General features: G+C 42.2%; 1 protein-coding gene across 7 annotated transcripts in view; it reads left to right on the top strand.

Annotated features, from left to right (window-relative positions):
* The window catches only part of LOC134338213 (adhesion G protein-coupled receptor B2-like), a 1,212,788-nt gene that overhangs the window by 972,349 nt on the left and 220,368 nt on the right, over positions 1–20,071 (top strand). For all 7 annotated transcript variants that reach the window (XM_063033890.1, XM_063033884.1, XM_063033886.1 and 4 more), the window contains one exon: positions 13,938–14,088. In XM_063033890.1, the coding sequence (XP_062889960.1) occupies positions 13,938–14,088 (151 nt within the window). The remainder of the gene's footprint in view (positions 1–13,937; positions 14,089–20,071) is intronic.

A 20,071-nucleotide genomic window follows, 5' to 3' on the forward strand; every position in this document is an offset into this window, starting at 1 on the left:
CTGGAGCAGGAGCTGGATGACCTGCAGATCATTCTGGAGAATGAGGAGATTATAGATAGTAGCTACAGGGAGGTAGTTACACCAAAGGAGCAGAGGACAGGAAATTGGGTCACTGTCAGGCGAGGGAAGGGGAAAGGGCAGGCAGAGCAGGGTTCCCCTGTGGCCATTCCCCTCAACAACAAGTATACTGCATTAGATACTGTTGGGGGGATGACTTACCTGGGACTAGCTGCAGTAGCCGGATCTCTGGCACTGAGTCTGGCTCTGCAGTGCAGAAGGGAGGGTGGAAAAAGAGGAGAGCGGTAGTGATAGGGGACTCGATAGTTAGAGGTGCAGATAGAAGGTTCTGTGGTCGTGACAGAGAATCCAGGATGGTTTGTTGCCTCCCAGGTGCCAGGGTCAAGGATGTCTCTGATCGATTGCATGACATTCTGAAGTGGGAGGGTGACCAGCCAGATGTCGTGGTGCACATCGGTTCCAATGACATAGCAAGGAAGAGTGAAGAGGTCCTGGACAGTGAGTATAGAGAGCTTGGTAGGAAGTTGAAAAGCAAGACCTCAAGGGTGGTAATCTCAGGATTGCTACCTGTGCTAGGTACCAGTGAGGGTAGGGATAGGATGCTCTGGAGGAGGAACAAGTGGCTGAGGAACTGGTATAGGGGACAGGATTTCAGATTTCAGGATGATTGGGACCTCTTCTGGGGCAGGTGGGACCTGTACAAGAGAGACGGGTTACACTTGAACCACAGGGGGACCAATATCCTTTCAGGGAGGTTTGTTAGTGCTATTGGGGAGGCTTTAAACTAGATTTGCAGGGAGATGGGAACCAGAGTGCCAGAGCTGACAGTGTGGCTGGGGTGAAAATAAATGATGTTAAAAGTTCAAGCAAATCCGCTGATAGAAAGGTTGTGAGTGGTGGTAAAAATCTTCTGAGGTGTATATATATATTTTTTTTTAATTTTATTTTTATTTGGATAAGGAGTTCACAATTATCATGTACTTTTTTCACACATATAACCTTTTCCATTTTTTTATATGTATAAAACTACAATTATTTATACATTCTTAAGTACACATTGAGGTGTATATATTTCAATGCTATGAGTATTGCGGGGAAGGCGGATGAGTTGAGGGCGTGGATTGACACGTGGAATTATGACGTTATAGCAATTAGTGAAACTTGGATACAGGAGGGGCAGGACTGGCAGCTTAATATTCCAGGGTTCCGATGTTTCAGATGTGATCGAGGCAGAGGAATGAAAGGTGGGGGAGTAGCATTGCTTGTTAGGGAAAATATTACAGCAGTGCGCAGGCCGGACAGATTAGAGGGCTTGTCTACTGAGTCCTTATGGGTGGAGCTGAGAAACAGGAAAGGTATGGCCACATTAGTGGGATTGTATTACAGACCACCCAATAGTCAACGAGACTTGGAAGAGCAAATCTGCAGAGAGATAGCAGGCAACTGCAGGAAACATAAAGTTGTGGTGGTAGGGGATTTTAATTTTCCATACATTGATTGGGACTCCCATACTGTTAGGGGTCTAGATGGTTTAGAGTTTGTAAAATGTGTTCAGGAAAGTTTTCTAAATCAGTATATAGAGGGACCAACCAGAGGGGATGCAATATTGGATCTCCTGTTAGGAAATGAATTAGGGCAAGTGACAGAAGTCTGTGTAGGGGAGCACTTTGGTTCCAGTGATCATAACACCATTAGTTTCAATTTGATCATGGGCAAGGATAGATCTGGTCCCAGGGTTGAGGTTCTGAACTGGAAGAAGGCCAAATTTGAAGAAATGAGAAAGGATCTAAAAAGCGTGGATTGGGACAGGTTGTTCTCTGGCAAAGATGTGATTGGTAGGTGGGAAGCCTTCAAAGGGGAAATTTTGAGAGTGCAGAGTTTGTATGTTCCTGTCAGGATTAAAGGCAAATTGAATAGGAATAAGGAACCTTGGTTCTGAAGGGATATTGCAACTCTGATAAAGAAGAAGAGGGAGTTGTATGAAATGTATAGGAAACGGGGTAAATCAAGTGCTTGAGGAGTATAAGAAGTGCAAGAAAATACTTAAGAAAGAAATCAGGAGGGCAAAAAGAAGACATGAGGTTGCCTTGGCAGTCAAAGTGAAGGATAATCCAAAGAGCTTTTACAAGTATATTAAGAGCAAAAGGATTGTAAGGGATAAAATTGGTCCTCTTGAAGATCAGAGTGGTCGGCTTTATGTGGAACCAAAGGAAATGGGGGAGATCTTAAATAGGTTTTTTGCGTCTGTATTTACTAAGGAAGCTGGCATGAAATCTATGGAATTGAGGGAATCAAGTAGTGAGACCATGGAAACTGTACAGATTGAAAAGGAGGAGGTGCTTGCTGTCTTGAGGAAAATTAAAGTGGATAAATCCCCGGGACCTGACAGAGTGTTCCCTCAGACCTTGAAGGAGACTGGTGTTGAAATTGCGGGGGCCCTGGCAGAAATATTTAAAATGTCGCTGTCTACGGATGAAGTGCTGGAGGATTGGAGAGTGGCTCATGTTGTTTCGTTGTTTAAAAAAGGATCGAAAAGTAATCCGGGAAATTATAGGCCGGTGAGTTTAACGTCAGTAGTAGGTAAGTTATTGGAGGGAGTACTAAGAGACAGAATCTACAAACATTTGGATAGGCAGGGGCTTATTAGGGAGAGTCAACATGGCTTTGTGTGTGGTAGGTCATGTTTGACCAATCTGTTGGAGTTTTTCGAGGAGGTTACCAGGAAAGTGGATGAAGGGAAGGCAGTGGATATTGTCTACATGGACTTCAGTAAGGCCTTTGACAAGGTCCCGCATGGGAGGTTAGTTAGGAAAATTCAGTCGCTAGGTATACATGGAGAGGTGGTAAATTGGATTAGACATTGGCTCGATGGAAGAAGCCAGAGAGTGGTGGTAGAGAATTGCTTCTCTGACTGGAGGCCTGTGACTAGTGGTGTGCCACAGGGATCAGTGCTGGGTCCATTGTTATTTGTCATCTATATCAATGATCTGGATGATAATGTGGTAAATTGGATCAGCAAGTTTGCTGACGATACAAAGATTGGAGGTGTAATAGACAGTGAGGAAGGTTTTCAGAGCCTGCAGAGGGACTTGGACCAGCTGGAAAAATGGGCTGAAAAATGGCAGATGGAGTTTAATACTGACAAGTGTGAGGTATTGCATGTTGGAAGGACAAACCAACGTAGAACATACAGGGTTAATGGTAAAGCACTGAGGAGTGCAGTGGAACAGAGGGATCTGGGAATACAGATACAAAATTCCCTAAAAGTGGCGTCACAGGTAGATAGGGTCGTAAAGAGAGCTTTTGGTACATTGGCCTTTATTAATCAAAGTATTGAGTATAAGAGCTGGAATGTTATGATGAGGTTGTATAAGGCATTGGTGAGGCCAAATCTGGAGTATTGTGTTCAGTTTTGCTCACCAAATTACAGGAAGGATATAAATAAGGTTGAAAGAGTGCAGAAAAGGTTTACAAGGATGTTGCTAGGACTTGAGAAACTCAGTTACAGAGAAAGGTTGAATAGGTTAGGACTTTATTCCCTGGAGCGTAGAAGAATGAGGGGAGATTTGATAGAGGTATATAAAATTATGATATGTATAGATAGAGTGAATGCAAGCAGGCTTTTTCCACTGAGGCAAGGGTAGAAAAAAACCAGAGGACATGGGTTAAGGGTGAGGGGGGAAAAGTTTAAAGGGAACATTAGGGGGGGCTTCTTCACACAGAGAGTGGTGGGAGTATGGAATGAGCTGCCAGACGAGGTGGTAAATGCGGGTTCTTTTTTAATATTTAAGAATAAATTGGACAGATACATGGATGGGAGGTGTATGGAGGGATGTGGTCCGTGTGCAGGTCAGTGGGACTAGGCAGAAAATGGTTCGGCACAACCAAGAAGGGCCAAAGGGCCTGTTTCTGTGCTGTAGTTTCTATGGTTTCTACGGTTTCTATTAACAAGTCAGGCGGATCTGTATAGAAATCCCAAAATGTTGACCAGTCTAAATGAATAGGAAGCAGTGTCGAATCTGATACTAGGAAATGGAACAGGTGTTCCCAACCTTTTATTCGCCATGGACCTCTACCATTAACTACGGGATCCATGGACCCCAGGTTGGGAAGCTCTGTTCAAGGAAGAGATAATCTCATTAACAGTGAATTCAATTCAGAATATTTATGCAACATACAGTAATTCTAACAATTAGGTAAAATATGAAAGACTAACATGCTCATCTGGAAGCTGCTAATTTCTCAGCATGTTTATGAAACGTTTCAATGTTCAATTTAATGTTATCTGTTGTTTCAGTGATATTTGGACCGAACATAGACAGAAAGGAAAATAAATTGCAGGAGATAGCAGTACTGGGACAGTGTAATTCATCCTGGAAAAAAAAATTGGGTGCAAGCTTCTCATATTCCTCTGAAAAAAACTAAAATGTTCAAATTTATGTATCCAGAATGACAAAGATTTAAAACTTAGCAAGTTAACATCTATGAGCAAAAGTTTATAAAGTACATAATATATAATGGAAATGGAACTTGTAGAAATAATTGAAAAACCTTCACATAGTAGACAGAGAGAGAAAGTAATCAGGCAACATTTTAATTGATCTTAAAGCATTTCGTACACTTGAAGTGAAACTAGTCAGCACTGGAAAACATGTCTGTGATTGTAACTGCTAATTAACCTGCAAATGACATGGGTTAAGGGTGAGGGGGGAAAAGTTTAAAGGGAACATTAGGGGGGGCTTCACACAGAGAGTGGTGGGAGTATGGAATGAGCTGTCAGAGGAGGTGGTAAATGCGGGTTCTTTTTTAACATTTAAGAATAAATTGGACAGATACATGGATGGGAGGTGTATGGAGGGATATGGTCCGTGTGCAGGTCAGTGGGACTCGGCAGAAAATGGTTCGGCACAGCCAAGAAGGGCCAAAAGGCCTGTTTCTGTGCTGTAGTTTCTATGGTTTCTATGGTTTCTAATCCATTTCCCCCTTAGCCTTATTCTCCTGCAATGAATTCTGCAGATTCACCATTCTTGGGCTAAAGAAATTCCTCCTCATCTCCGTTCTTAATGGACATCCCTCTACTCTGATGCTATGCTCTTTTTGCCTCGACTCCCCTGACATAGGAAACATCTTCTCCAAATCCACTGTATCAAGGCCTTTCAACATTTGATAGGTTTCAATGAGACTCCTCCCTCATTCTTCTGAATTCCAGTATTGGTCCTACTATGGCAACCTTTTCATTCCCAAAATCATTCGTGTGAACCTTGTCAAAACCTGCTCTAATGTCAGCACATCCTTTGTTAGATCAAGGGTCCAAAACTGCTCACAATACACCAAGTGAGACCTCACCAGTGCCCTTGAAGCCTCAACATTACATCCTTGCTTTTATATTCTAGTCCTCTCAAAACAAATGCTAGCATTGCATTTCCCTTCCTCACCAGCGACTCAGCCTACAAATTAACCTTTAGGGGATCCTGCATGAGGACTCCCAAATGCCTTTGCACTTTGGATTTTTTCATTTTCTCTCCATTTTGGAAATAGTACAATCAAAATGTGATTTAAACCACTGGCCCTGTGGTGTCCCTTTAATTGTAGTATTCAATTAATTCTACCTTCCTGCTCTTTGTACCTTGCCCTGCCGATAAATCCTTGCTGAATGAATAGAATTTCCCTTTGAAAATTAGTATTAAATCTGCTTTCATCATGGTTTTGCATTCCAAATAGTACCAGCTAATTATATTAAAACATTCTCCTTACATTCTCACAAATTCCAGTGCCAATTATCTTAAATATGGTTAATACAGTCAGTTGAAGGATTTTTTCTTCGTACATTAAAATCCCTTTAACATTTTTAAATCTCCATTAATTCTGAAAATGAAAATCATTAAAAAATTGCAGATGCTGTAAATTCTAAAATAAAAAAACAGGAAATGTAGGAAACACTCGGGACTTGAATATCCAAAATAAATTTAATATCAAAATACATGGAGTATATGTCACCATGTACTACCCTGAGATTCATTTTCTTGCAGGCATTCACATTAGAACAAAGAAATACAATGGAAGCATTGAAAAACTACACATAAAGATTGCCAAACAATCAACGTGCAAGTTAAGACAAACTGTGCAAATACACAGTTTGAGGGGGGATTTTACTGAAATGTATAAAATTCTAATGTGAAATGTGGGAAGAGAAACAGAGATAACAGTTCTGCCCACAGATACAAACTCACTTGCTAAGTATTTTCAGCATTTCCTATTTGTATTTAAGCCTTTTTCCTAACCCCTCATCGAAGTTCCTCCGCATCCTAACTTCCAGTAAACTTCCTCTGCACCCTCTCCAAGGCCTGGCATTCTGTAGTATGATTAATATTAATTCTGTATGATGAGAATAAATGCAAAGGTATTTGCTATATTACGTGTTCATGCAATGGAATCCAGTTTCGTTTGTTGAAATTCTGTGATGGGACTCAAATTAGACTGAATCTAACTAACATAATAAAGAAAACAACAATGTATCATAGCAAAACTTTATACTTGTGTTCATATTGAATTGAAATTGATGTGTTCCTAACCCTTTTAAATTCCAGAATTTTCCTCAGCTCTCAATCTTAAAATACATTTGCAGTCTCTGAATTATAAATCATCTCCAGCTGCTAATTTTTGTCATTTATATTTTCCACAAGATATCACCTTGCAACAAATCAGTGCCTTATCTGCAAAACAGTGAATATAATAAATGCAGGTTAAACACTCCAATGGTGCAGGTTTATTAGTGGCAGAGTTATTGGATAAAATAATCTCAGATTTCCACTTTCCAGTTTTGTCATGGTGTCTTATTGATTTTACATTGTTTAAGAGGAATCATTATGTGTTGTCTTTCATGTGAAAAATTATTAAACTACTCATTATATTACAGTATCAAAACAGGTCCTTCAGCCCATCCAGCCAGTGCTGAACTATTATTTTGCCTGGTCCCATCAACCTGTGCCTGGATTATAGCCTCACATTCCACAAGACTTAAGAGCAGAATTAGGCCACTTGTCTCCCATCGAGTCTGCTCCACTATTTCATCAAGGCTGATCCAATTTTCCTCCCAGCCCCAATCTCCGTACTCTACCTCTCACTGTGTAAATCCTACCATGGTTTGCTATTTTCAGCCCATTGTTGCAGCTGGTCCAGCTGCAAGCTTTAGCTCTCTTTGCTGACCACTATGCCCTCTGCAAATGGTGTCATAGAAACATAGAAAATAGGTGCAGGAGTAGGCCATTCGGCCCTTCGAGCCTGCACCGCCATTCAGTATGATCATGGCTGATCATCCAACTCAGAACCCTGTACCTGCCTTCTCTCCATACCCCCTGACCCCCGTAGCCACAAGGGTCATATCTAACTCCCTCTTAAATATAGCCAATGAACTGGCCCGAACTATTTCCTGTGGCAGAGAATTCCACAGATTCACCACTCTCTGCATGAAGAAGTTTTTCCTCATCTCGGTCCTAAAAGGCTTCCCCTTTATCCTGAAACTGTGATCCCTTGTTCTGGACTTCCCCAATGTCGGGAACAATCTTCCTGCATCTAGCCTGTCCAATCCCTTTAGAATTTTATACATTTAAGTAAGATCCCCCCTCAATCTTCTAAATTCCAGCGAGTATAAGCCTAGTCAATCCAGTCTTTCATCATATGAAAGTCCCGCCATCCCAGGAATCAATCTGGTGAACCTTCTTTGTACTCCCTCTATGGCAAGAATGTCTTTCCTCAGATTAGGGGACCAAAACTGCACACACCTGGAGAGGTGTGGTCTCACCAAGGCCTTGTACAACTGCAGTAGTACCTCCCTGCTCCTGTACTCGAATCCTCTCGCTATAAATGCCAGCATACCATTCGCCTTTTTCACTGCCTGCTGTACTTGCATGCCCACTTTCAATGACTGGTGTATAATGACACCCAGGTCTCATTGCACCTCCCCTTTTCCTAATTGGCCACCATTCAGATAATAATCTGTTATCCTGTTCTTGCCACCAAAGTGGATAACCTCACATTTATCCACATTAAATTACATCTGCCATGAATTTGCCCACTCACCTAACCTATCTAAGTCACTCTGCGTCCTCTTAGCATCCTCCTCACAGTTAACACTGCCGCCCAGCTTCGTGTTATCCGCAAACTTGGAGATGCTGCATTTAATTCCCTCGTCTAAGTCATTAATATATATTGTAGACAACTGGGGTCCCAGCACTGAGCCTTGCGGTACCCCACTAGTCACTGCCTGCCATTCTGAAAAGGTCCCATTTATTCTCACTCTTTGCTTCCTGTCTGCCAACCAATTCTTTATCCACATCAATACCTTACCCCCAATACCGTGTGCTTTAAGTTTGCACACTAATCTCCTGTGTGGGACCTTGTCAAAAGCCTTTTGGAAATCCAAATATACCACATCCACTGGTTCTCCCCTATCCACTGTACTAGTTACATCCTCAAAAAATTCTATGAGATTCATCAGACATGATTTTCCTTTCACAAATCCATGCTGACTTTGTCCGATGTTTTCACCGCTTTCCAAATGTGCTGTTGTCACATCTTTGATAACTGACTCCAGCATTTTCCCCACCACCGATGTCAGGCTAGCCGGTCTATAATTCCCCGGTTTCTCTTTCCCTCCTTTTTTAAAAAGCGGGGTTACATTAGCCACCAATCTTCAGGAACCAATCCAGAATCTAAAGAGTTTTGAAAAATTATCACTAATGCATCCACTATTTCTTGGGCTACTTCCTCAAGCACTCTGGGATGCAGACCATCTGGCCCTGGGGATTTATCTGCCTTCAATCCCTTCAATTTACCTAACACCACTTCCCTACTAACATGTATTTCCCTCAGTTCCTCCATCTCACTAGACCCTCGGTCCCCTACTATTTCCTGAAGATTATTTATGTCCTCCTTAGTGAAGGCAGAACCAAAGTAGTTATTCAATTGGTCTGCCATGTCCTTGTTCCCCACGATCAATTCACCTGTTTCTGACTGTAAGGGACCTACATTTGTGTTAACCAATCTTTTTCACATATCTATAAAAGCTTTTACAGTCAGTTTTTATGTTCCCTGCCAGTTTTCTCTAATAATCTTTTTTCCCTTTCCTAATTAAGCCCTTTGTCCTCCTCTGCTGGACTCTGAATTTCTCCCAGTCCTCAGGTGTGCCGCTTTTTCTGGCTAATTTGTATGTTTCTTCTTTGGAATTGATACTATCCCTAATTTCCCTTATCAGCCACGGGTGCACTACCTTCCTTGATTTATTCTTTTGCCAAACTGGGATGAACAATTGTTGTAGTTCATCCATGCGATCTTTAAATGCTTGCCATTGCATATCCACCGTCAATCCTTTAAGTGTCATTTGCCAGTCTATCTTAGCTAATTCACGTCTCATACCTTCAAAGTTACCCCTCTTTAAATTCAGAACCTTTGTTTCTGAATTAACTATGTCACTCTCCATGTTAATGAAGAATTCTGCCACATTATGGTCACTCTTACCCAAGGGGCCTCGCATGACAAGATTGCTAACTAACCCTTCCTCATTGCTCAATACCCAGTCTAGAATGGCCTGCTCTCTAGTTGGTTCCTCAACATGTTGGTTCAGAAAACCATCCCGCATACATTCCAAGAAATCCTCTTCCTTAGCACCCTTACCCATTTGGTTCACCCAATCTATATGTAGATTGAAGTCACCCATTATAACTGCTGCTCCTTTATTGCACGCATTTCTAATTTCCTGTTTAATGCCATCCCCAACCTCACTCTACTGTTAGGTGGCCTATACACAACTCCCACCAGTGTCTTCTGCCACTTAGTGTTATGCAGCTCTACCCATATGCAGCTCTACCCATATCGATTCCACATCCTCCTGGCTAATGTCCTTCCTTTCTATTGCGTTAATCTCCTCTCCAACCAGCAATGCTACCCAACCTCCTTTTCTTTCATGTCTATCCCTCCTGAATATTGAATATCCTTGAATGTTCAACTCCCATCCTTGGTCACCCTGGAGCTATGGCTCTGTGATCCCAACTATATCATATTCATTAATAACTATCTGCACATTCAATTCATCCACCTTGTTACAAATGCTCCTTGCATTGGCACACAAAGCCTTCAGGCTTGCTTTTACAACACTCTTAGCCCTTATACAATTATGTTGAAAAGTGGCCCTTTTTGATTTTTGTCCTGGATTTGCCTGCCTGCCACTTTTACTTTTCACCTTACTACTTCTGGCTTCTACCCTCATTTTACACCCCTCTGTCTCTCTGTACTTGTTCCCATCCCCCTGCCCCATTAGTTTAAATTCTCCTGAACAACAGAAACAAACGCTCCCCCTAGGACATTGGTTCCAGTTCAGCCCAGGTGCAGACCGTCCTGTTTGTACCGGTCCCACCTCCTCCAGAACTGATTCCAATGCCCCAGATATTTGAATCCCTCCCCCTTGCACCATTTTTCAAGCCACGTATTCATCTGAAATATCCTCCTATTTCTACTCTGACTAGCACGAGGCACTGGTTGTAATCCAGAGATTATTACCTTTGTGGTCCTACTGTTTAGTTTATCTCCTAACTCCCTAAATTCACCTTGTAGGACCTCATCCCATTTTTTACCTATATCGTTGGTACCTATGTGCACCACGACCACTGGCTGTTCACCTTCCCACTCCAGAATGTCCTGCAGCCGCTCAGAGATATCCTTGACCCTTGCACCAGGGAGGCAACATACCCTCCTGGAGTCTCGTTTGCGGCTGCAGAAACGCCTATCTATTCCGCTTACAATCGAATCCTCTATCAATATAGCTCTCCCACACCTTTTCCTTCCCTCCTGTGCCGCAGAGCCACCCATGGTGCCATGAACTCGGCTGCTGCTGCCTTCCCCTGATGAGACATCTCCCCCCAACAGTACAGTATATCTGCTTAGGAGGGAGATGACCTCAGGGGACTCCTGCCCTACCTGCCTACTGCTACACTGTCTAGTGGCCAACCATTCCCTTTCTGCATGTGTAGCCTATACCTGCCAACTCACTGAATGTGCTATTCACGATTTTCTCAGCATCGCGGACGCTCTGGTATGAATCCAATCGCAGCTTCAGCCGCTCAATGCGGTCTACCAGAAGCTGCAGCTGGACGCATTTCCTGCACACATAGTCGTCTGGGACTCTGGAAGTATCCCTGATTTCCCACATGCTGTAGGCGGAACAAACCACGGGGCCGATCTCAGCTGTCATGACCTACCCAATACGCTACAGCCTCGCTGACTTCCTTACTTCAAATAAAATACTGCTGCAGACCGTTCTCCTTATAAAGGAACTCACCCGGCCTTACCCCACTTGGAGTGAAGCTCGTCCTCAGCCTCTGCTCGCCGAAGCCTCTTGAGACAAAGCCTTCCTACTCTGCCTCCCTCTACTCCGTCGCCTGCTACAACGTTGCCCACTCCGTCAAACTGCTCTCTTTTAACTACTCCCGCTGCCTCACGGGCCGACTTACACACGCTTGCGCAGTCCTGCCCCATTCAACCGCTGAGAAAAATGACCATTTGCAAAAATGATCAGTGTCATCTGCAAATTTGCTGATCCAGTTTACCATGTTATCATCCAAATCGTTGATACAAATGACAAACAACAATGACTCAGCACCAATCCCTGTGGCACTCCAGAAGTCACAGCCTTCCAGTCAGAGAGGGAACCATCTACCTCCACTCTCTGGCTTCTACAAAACCAATGTCGAATCATAGTCATAGTCATAGTCATACTTTATTGATCCCGGGGGAAATTGGTTTTCGTTACAGTTGCACCATAAATAATAAATAGTAATAAAACCATAAATAGTTAAATAGTAATATGTAAATTATGCCAGTAAATTATGAAATAAGTCCAGGACAAGCCTATTAGCTCAGGGTGTCTGACCCTCCAAGGGAGGAGTTGTAAAGTTTGATGGCCACAGGCAGGAATGACTTCCTATGATGCTCTGTGTTGCATCTCGGTGGAATGAGTCTCTGGCTGAATGTACTCCTGTGCCCACCCAGTACATTATGTAGTGGATGGGAGACATTGACCAAGATAGCATGCAACTTGGACAGCATCCTCTCTTCAGACACCATCGTCAGAGAGTCCAGTTCCATCCCCACAACATCACTGGCCTTACGAATGAGTTTGTTGATTCTGTTGGTTTCTGCTACCAATTTACTACCTCATCCTGAATGCCAAGTGACTGAAAATTCTTGACCAACTTCCCATACAAGACCTCACAAAAAGGCCTTGCTAAAGTCCTTGCAGAATACATCCACTTGCCTTTCCTTCATCAGCCTCCCAGGTAACATCCCTCTGTAAGATTGGTTAGACATGACCTACCATGCACAAAACCACGCTGACTATCCCTAATCAGTTCCCGTCTATCCAAATAGTAATATGTTGATATATATTGATTCCCAATAACTTACCCACTACTGACATCAGACCCACTGGCCTATAATTTCCTGGCCTATTCTTAGAACCTCTCTTGAACAATGGAAATTAACTATCCCCCAATTCCCCAGCATCTCACCTGTGCCTAAGGATATTTTAAATAGATCTACTGGAGTCCCTGCAATTTCTGCACTAGCCTCCCAGAAGGTCTGGGGGAACACCTTGTCAGCCCCTGGGGATTTATCCACACTAATTTGCCTCTAGACAGCAAGCACGTCCTTCTCTGTAATCCATGGCCTCGCTGCTGTTTTGCTTCACTTCTATAACCTCTGTTTCCTTCTCCCGAGAAAATACCATTGGAAAAATTCCATTTAAGATCTCTCCCATCTCTTTCAGTTCCATGGAGAGATGGTGATGCGAAACTTCAAGAAGAAATAAGAAAAAACTAGTTGTTTTCTTCTTTAGTTATGCATATTCTGGTTATAAGGCTGAAGGATTTTTCTAGACATTGTATTCAGAGTCCATGGGCACTAATTTATACGTAAATTGAGCTTATGCATCGAATGGATGACAAAACATCCATCTGCTTTTCCTCATTTGTTCCTGGCTTTTTGCCAGACCAGAGTTTATTTATACAAGTATGTTGCCATTTATATACCATTACAGTAAATGACACAATGTACTTTGCATGTGATAGAGTTCAGTCTTCAGAAGTGTTCCATCAGGCAAATGAGTTAGTAGTAGACCAATCTTCTCACAATGAGACTTCAGCTGTTCTATTCATCCATGTTTGATATCTGCTAGACTGAGGAACAGTGGTTGAGCTCTGCTGGTGGTGTCATAAATTGATCATCCAAAGGTAGCACTGCACAGTGCTTATTGGAGATTAACGGCCTTTGTTTTATGTAGACTTTGTATCATCTATTGCATAATGGTTATGCTAATAAATATAATTTATTGTTTCAAGGTGTTTCTGAAGTCATTTGGTTGAATGCTAATCATTCCTGGGAAATCATCAGTTCAAATCTATGTCAGGACAAAACTGAAGTACTGCAAAACTCAAATTGTTTGACTACAGATGTTTTGCATTGATAATCATAACTGAAATTATGAAATCACTCGTATTCAATATTTGTATTGAACTTATAAACATGTTCAACAGAAAGTAAGATTTTGTGAATAATATCAACCAGCAAAAGTTTTCATGAAGTTTTATATTGCTGTACCCATAATATGTAAAGTGAATCTTCCTTCATTGATCTAAATATAACTGAAGTAAGCCATCAGTAATTTTGCTCCTGATGAGAGTAAACCCCAATTCGACCCTCAAATGCTGAACTCTAAACAACAATTATATCTATTCAATGAAAGTATGGAAGTCAAAGAAAGTTAGTAGGTTTTGCATGGAACTTCTCTGGCTCTTTAATTAGGTAGCTTCTGAATATATTTCTTATTCTCATTAAGAAATTACTTAACACATTTTTACTCTTTTCTCTAGGGTGTGTGCATGATGACAGCAGCATTCCTGCATTTCTTTTTCCTCTCTTCCTTCTGTTGGGTATTAACAGAAGCCTGGCAGTCCTATCTCGCTGTGCTAGGTAAAATTAGGATGAGGCTGATAAGAAAACGCTTTCTCTGCCTTGGCTGGGGTATGTGATACTCTTTATAATTAGAACACATTTTGTATGTGATTGCAATGAAACTGCTAGCATTTTAAGCTCAGAGCCAAGTTACTTAGTGCTGGTTGTATTCTCAAAACTGCTCACTACAACAAATTGTGTTTCCCTTGCCCATTGAAGGTGCTGCACTAAACTGAATAATAGAGTCCATGCTCCGCTAATGAGAATATGAGTGGCCAGTCAATCAGAAGATTCATCAGTGCTGCTTTGGAATCATTATCACTGCCTGAAGCTGGTTCTTCCTTGCCTTCCTGATACGCACTCTTCTTCTTTTCTGTTCTGTTTCTGGGTAGTTTAGACCACTTTTAGCTTCTTTATCTCAAGGTTCAATTTCATCTGTTTTCTATCACCACATTGAAAATTGTGCTCCCTCTCAACACATTCCTCATCCAATTAGCTTCATTGTTTTTAACAGCTTCACTTGAAATTGCTTTTCCTCTGTCATTGTCACTTCTCTGATTCCCCATGCATCTCCAAACCTACCTCTCAAAACTCTGCACAAGTCACAATATCTCCTTCGTCTGCATCCAAATTTCAACACTATTCCACAGTATCCAGAAGTAAACAGACAGCATCTCCACTGATCTGAGAATTTAATGCTTAAGTAATGCTCCTTTCATTATATTTGTCTTACACTTTTCATTGCTGTAAATCACCCGTTAGTTAACACCTTACAAATAAAGTAATGTTAGAGGAAGTTCTTTCAGTAAGTATTCTTTCTGAAAGGAAAGGATACATCTATCTTATTTTTGTTAAATTTAGCATGTGGGGGAAATCATGTCATCTGAGTGCTTAGAATAAATAACAGAACTGTGCAACTTCCTCGATTTCTTACCAACCAAAAGCTGGGTACTTGGCATCTGAATGTATTCTTGTTCTAGAGGTGCAAAGATGGAGGAATCTTCCAGAAGAAGTTTCATTAAATAACGTCTGAAAGCGAATTACTAAATAGAAACTGAAACTGTTTTTCTTGGGCAATGAATTAATGCTCAAGTGTGTTGTGACATTTAATTTAGGATTACCAGTGCAAAAGGAACATTTTTATAAGCTAAGAAAATAGAAACATTCAACAGATCAGGTGGCATCAGGAAAGAGCTAAATAGATTTAATGTTTCAAGTTGATGTTCTGTTATCAGGGGGGTTATGTAGCCCTTTTTATTTAAATAAGACCATAAGACCTAGAAGTGGGATCGAGTCTGCTCCATCATTCCATCTCAACTGGTCCCGGATTCCACTCAACCCCATACACCTGACTTTTCACCATATTCTTGGATGCCCTGACTGATCAGGAAACGATTGTCTTCCACTTTAAATACACCCATGGAATTGGCCTCCACTGAACAGAGTGACAATCATTTGTCATAATGCTCTGCTGAAGTGAGATAATATTTCCTACTTGAGAAGAATTGTTGCCTTCCAGAGGGATGAAGGGTTCTTCTTGCTCCTTTCAATGCAGCTGTGAAATTCAAAAGGCAACTTAATTCTGTCTCCTGCAGAACATTCTATCATCTGCTTCCAATTCAAGAGGCTCCTGCTATTCAACACATGGATTCTGGCTGCTATGTACTAGCTTTTCTTTACTTATTGCCTCTCTGGCAATGGAGCTTGTATAGTAACCCTTCAATGTGTTGCATTTATTGAAGGTGCAGGGCATGCATACCTGGATACCCCAAGGGCGGAGTGAAGGATGGAGTCATATTCCCAGATTTTCTCTCTGAAGAGTATTCTGGGCGCCACAATCCCATCTATAACCGTGTGTTTGGGGCTTAGATTTTCACATTTGAGATTCAGATTTAGATTTATTTATCACAAGTATATTACAATATTCAGCGAACTGCATCGTTGTGTTAACACCAACATACTTGGGCATGTGCTGGGGGCAGCTCACAGTATAGCATGTCCATAATACTCGGCACAACAACACAGAACACAACAAGCAACAAAACAACAACACCCTTTCGTCTCTCCCACCCCCCACACACAAACACAGACACAGAAGGGCTTTCAGTCTCTAGGCATTAGACAATAATCTTCAACTTCAACTTCGGGACTGGATGAGGTGTACCCCAAGCTACTGTGGGAGGTGAGGGAGGAGATTGCTGAGCCTCTGGCGATGATCTTTGCATCAATGGGGATGGGAGAGGTTCCGAAGGATTGGAGGGTTGCGGATGTTTTTCCTTTATTCAACAAGGGGAGTAAAGATAGCCCAGGAAACTATAGACCAGTGAGTCTTACCTCAGTGGTTGGTAAGTTGATGGAGAAGATCCTGAGAGGCAGGATTTATGAACATTTGGAGAGGTATAATATGATTAGGAATCATCAGCATGGCTTTGTGAAGGGCAGGTCGTGCCTTACGAGCCTGATTGAATTTTTTGAGGATGTGACTAAACACATTGATGAAGGAACAGCAGTAGATGTAGTGTATCTGGATTTCAGCAAGGCATTTCATAAGGTACCCCATGCAAGGCATATTCAGAAAGTAAGGAGGCATGGGATCCAAGGGGACATTGCTTTGTGGATCCAGAACTGGCTTGCCCACAGAAGGCAAAGAGTGGTTGTAGACGGGTCATATTCTGCATGGAGGTTGGTCACCAGTGGAGTGCCTCAGGGATCTGTTCTGGGATCCTTAAAATCTTCGTGATTTTTATAAATGACCTGGATGAGGAAGTGGAGGGATAGGTTAGTAAGTTTGCTGATGACACAAAGGTTGGAGGTGTTGTGGATAGTGTGGAGGGCTGTCAGAGGTTACAGCGGGACATTGATAGGATGCAAAACTGGGCTGAGAAGTGGCAGATGGAGTTCCACCCAGATAAGTGTGACGTGGTTCATTTTGGTAGGTCAAATATGAAGGCAGAATATAGTATTAATGGTAAGACTCTTGGCAGTGTGGAGGATCAGTGGGATCTTGGGGTCCGAGTCCGCAGGATGCTCAAAGCAGCTGCGCGGGTTGACTCTGTGGTTAAGAAGGCATACGGTGTATTGGCCTTCATCAATCGGGGAATTGAGTTTCGGAACCGAGAGGTAATGTTGCAGCTATATAGGACCCTGGTCAGACCCCACTTGGAGTACTGTGCTCAGTTCTGGTCGCCTCACTACAGGAAGGATGTGGAAGCCATAGAAAGGGTGCAGAGGAGATTTACAAGGATGTTGCCTGGATTGGGGAGCATGCCTTATGAGAATAGGTTGAGTGAACTCAGCCTTTCCTCCTTGGAGCGACGGAGGATGAGAGGTGACCTGATAGAGGTGTATAAGATGATGAGAGGTACTGATTGTGTGGATAGTCAGAGGCTTTTTCCCAGGGCTGAAATGGTTGCCACAAGAGGGCACAGTTTTAAGGTGCTTGGAAGTAGGTACAGACAAGATGTCAGGGGTAAGTTTTTTGCGCAGAGAGTGGTGAATACGTAGAATGGGCTGCCGGCAACGGTGGTGGAGGCGGATACGATGGGGTTTTTTAAGAGCCTCTTGGACAGGTACATGGAGCTCAGAAAAACAGGTATGGGTAACCCTGGGTAATTTCTCAGGTAAGGACTTGTTTGGCACAGCTTTGTGGGTCAAAGGGCCTGTATTGTGCTGTAGGTTTACTATGTTTTTATGTTTCTATGTTACTATGTGCTAGTTTATTTTCATAAACTAGCTTCACTCTTTTATTGCTCGCTTTGTGGTACTTTGCTGCTTTTTAATTTTTTCCCAATCTTCCAGTTTTCCACTACTCTTGGCGACCTTGTATGCACGAGCTTTTAGTTTGATGCCTTCTTTTATTTCCTTAGTTATCCAAGGCTGGCTCTCCCCACCCTTACTGTCCTTGCTTTTAACTGTAATATTCTTTTGTTGAGCCCCGTGAAAAATGTCTTTGAAAGCCTTCCACTGTTCCTCAACTGTCCCACCATATAGCCTGTGTTCCCAGTCTACACTAGCCAAATCCTCCCTCATCCCATTGTGGTCTCCATTGTTTAGGCATAATACACTGATTTTAGATTGAACTATTGCACCCTCCATTTGTATAAGAAATTGAATCATACCGTGATCACTTTTTCCAAGAGGATCCCTAACTACAAGGTCACTAATTTTACCTGTCTCATTGCACAGGACCAGATCTAAGATAGCTGTTGGCTTGTAGGTTCAGTAAAGTACTGTTCAAGAAAGCCATCATGGCTGCATTCTATGAAGTCCTCCTCAAGACTGCCTTGACCAATTTGATTTACCCAATCTATGTGCAAGTTAAAGTCCCCAATGATAACTGCTGCTCCATTCTTACATGCCTCAGATATTTCTAGGTTTATTGCCTGTGCCTCTGTAAGGTTATTATTCCGTGGCGATAGACAACTCCCACTGGTGATTTTTCCCTTTACTATTCCTGATCTCTACCCAGATGAATTCAACATTCTGTTCCTTACATCTTATATCGTCTCTCACTATCTCCCTGATCTCATCCTTAATTAAGAACACTACCCCACCTCCCTTATCTTCCTGCCTATCCTACTGTATTACCTGATATTATTAGATATTTAATTCCCAATCCTCTCCACCCTGCAACCACGTGTCTGTAATGGCCACTAAATTATACCCTTTTTATACTGATTTGTGCCACTAGTTCACTGACCTTGTTTCAAATACTATGGCATTCAGATAAATTGCCCTTACACTCATTGTGCTCTTAAAATCTTGTAATCTTTTACTCTTTTGCACTTGACTTTTCTTCACTCCCCTCTTACTTTTCTCTTTTTTATCTTTTGCTTTTTCTTTATCTTTATCCACCCTCTTCTCTTTTACTTTATCCATACTTCTCCAATCTGTTGAATCCATCCCCTCCCCTATCCACAGCCCTAGTTTTGCAATTCACTAGGATCCCGGTCCCATCACGGTTCAGGTGAAGCCCATCCGATTGGTACAGTTCCCTCCTTCCTCAATACTGGTGCCAATTTCCCATGAATTCAAACCCACTTCTCCCACACCAATCTATGAGTCACACATTTAACTCTCTAATCTTCTTGCCCCCATGCCAATTTACACATGGCTCAGGTAGTAATCCAGAGATTACTACCGTTTTGGTTCTGCTTTTTAATTTAGTCCCTAGCTGCTCAAATTCCCTCAGCAGAACCTCTTTCCTCATTCTACCTATGTCGTTGGTACCCACATGGACCACGACAACTGGATCTTTCCCCTCCCACTGCAAATTCCTCTGCAGATCAGATAAAATGTCCAGAACCCGGGCACCAGGCAGGTAATAGCTTTTGGGACTCTCTTTCCCCGCAACAGAGAATTCTGTCTATTCCCCTGACTATACTATCCCTAATTACTACAGTTCTCTTCTCTCCCCCCTTTTGAATGACTCCCTCATCTATAGTGCCACAGTTAGGTTGCTCATTCTTCCTACAGCTTCCACTCTGATCCACACAGGGAGCAAGAATCTCAGACCTGTAGGACAAGCTCAAGGGCTGAGGCTCCTCCAGCACTGTCTCTTGGATCCCACTACCCACCTCACTCGCAGTCACATCCTCTTGTCCCTGACCACAGACCGAATTTGAGGCAGCTAATCTAACCACATTGTTCTTTACCTCTTTCAGCTTGTATCTTACTTTTAGCTCGTCATCAAAATTCTTAGTACTGAAATGTTACATTTATCCAATTATGTTATATGGCTCAGAATGTTGGACAATATCTAGTAACATGAGGAAATGAATTGAAGCAGCAGAGATGTGGTTTTTGAGGAGAATGCAAAGAATATCATGGACAAACTAAATATCTAACGAGGATGTCATGAACAGAGCAAACATAAAAAGAGAAATAATGTATGAGATCATGAAAAGGCAATGTAACTTCATTGGACATGTGATTAGGAAAGAGGAGTTAGAATGCACTGTAATTATGGGAAAGATTGAAGGAAAGAAAGCAAGAGGAAGACAAAGACAAATGATGTTGGAGACAGCAGCCAGAGAACTAGAAATGAATACCA

This window comes from Mobula hypostoma, chromosome 26 (assembly GCF_963921235.1).
Source record: "Mobula hypostoma chromosome 26, sMobHyp1.1, whole genome shotgun sequence".
Taxonomy (NCBI): domain Eukaryota; kingdom Metazoa; phylum Chordata; class Chondrichthyes; order Myliobatiformes; family Myliobatidae; genus Mobula; species Mobula hypostoma.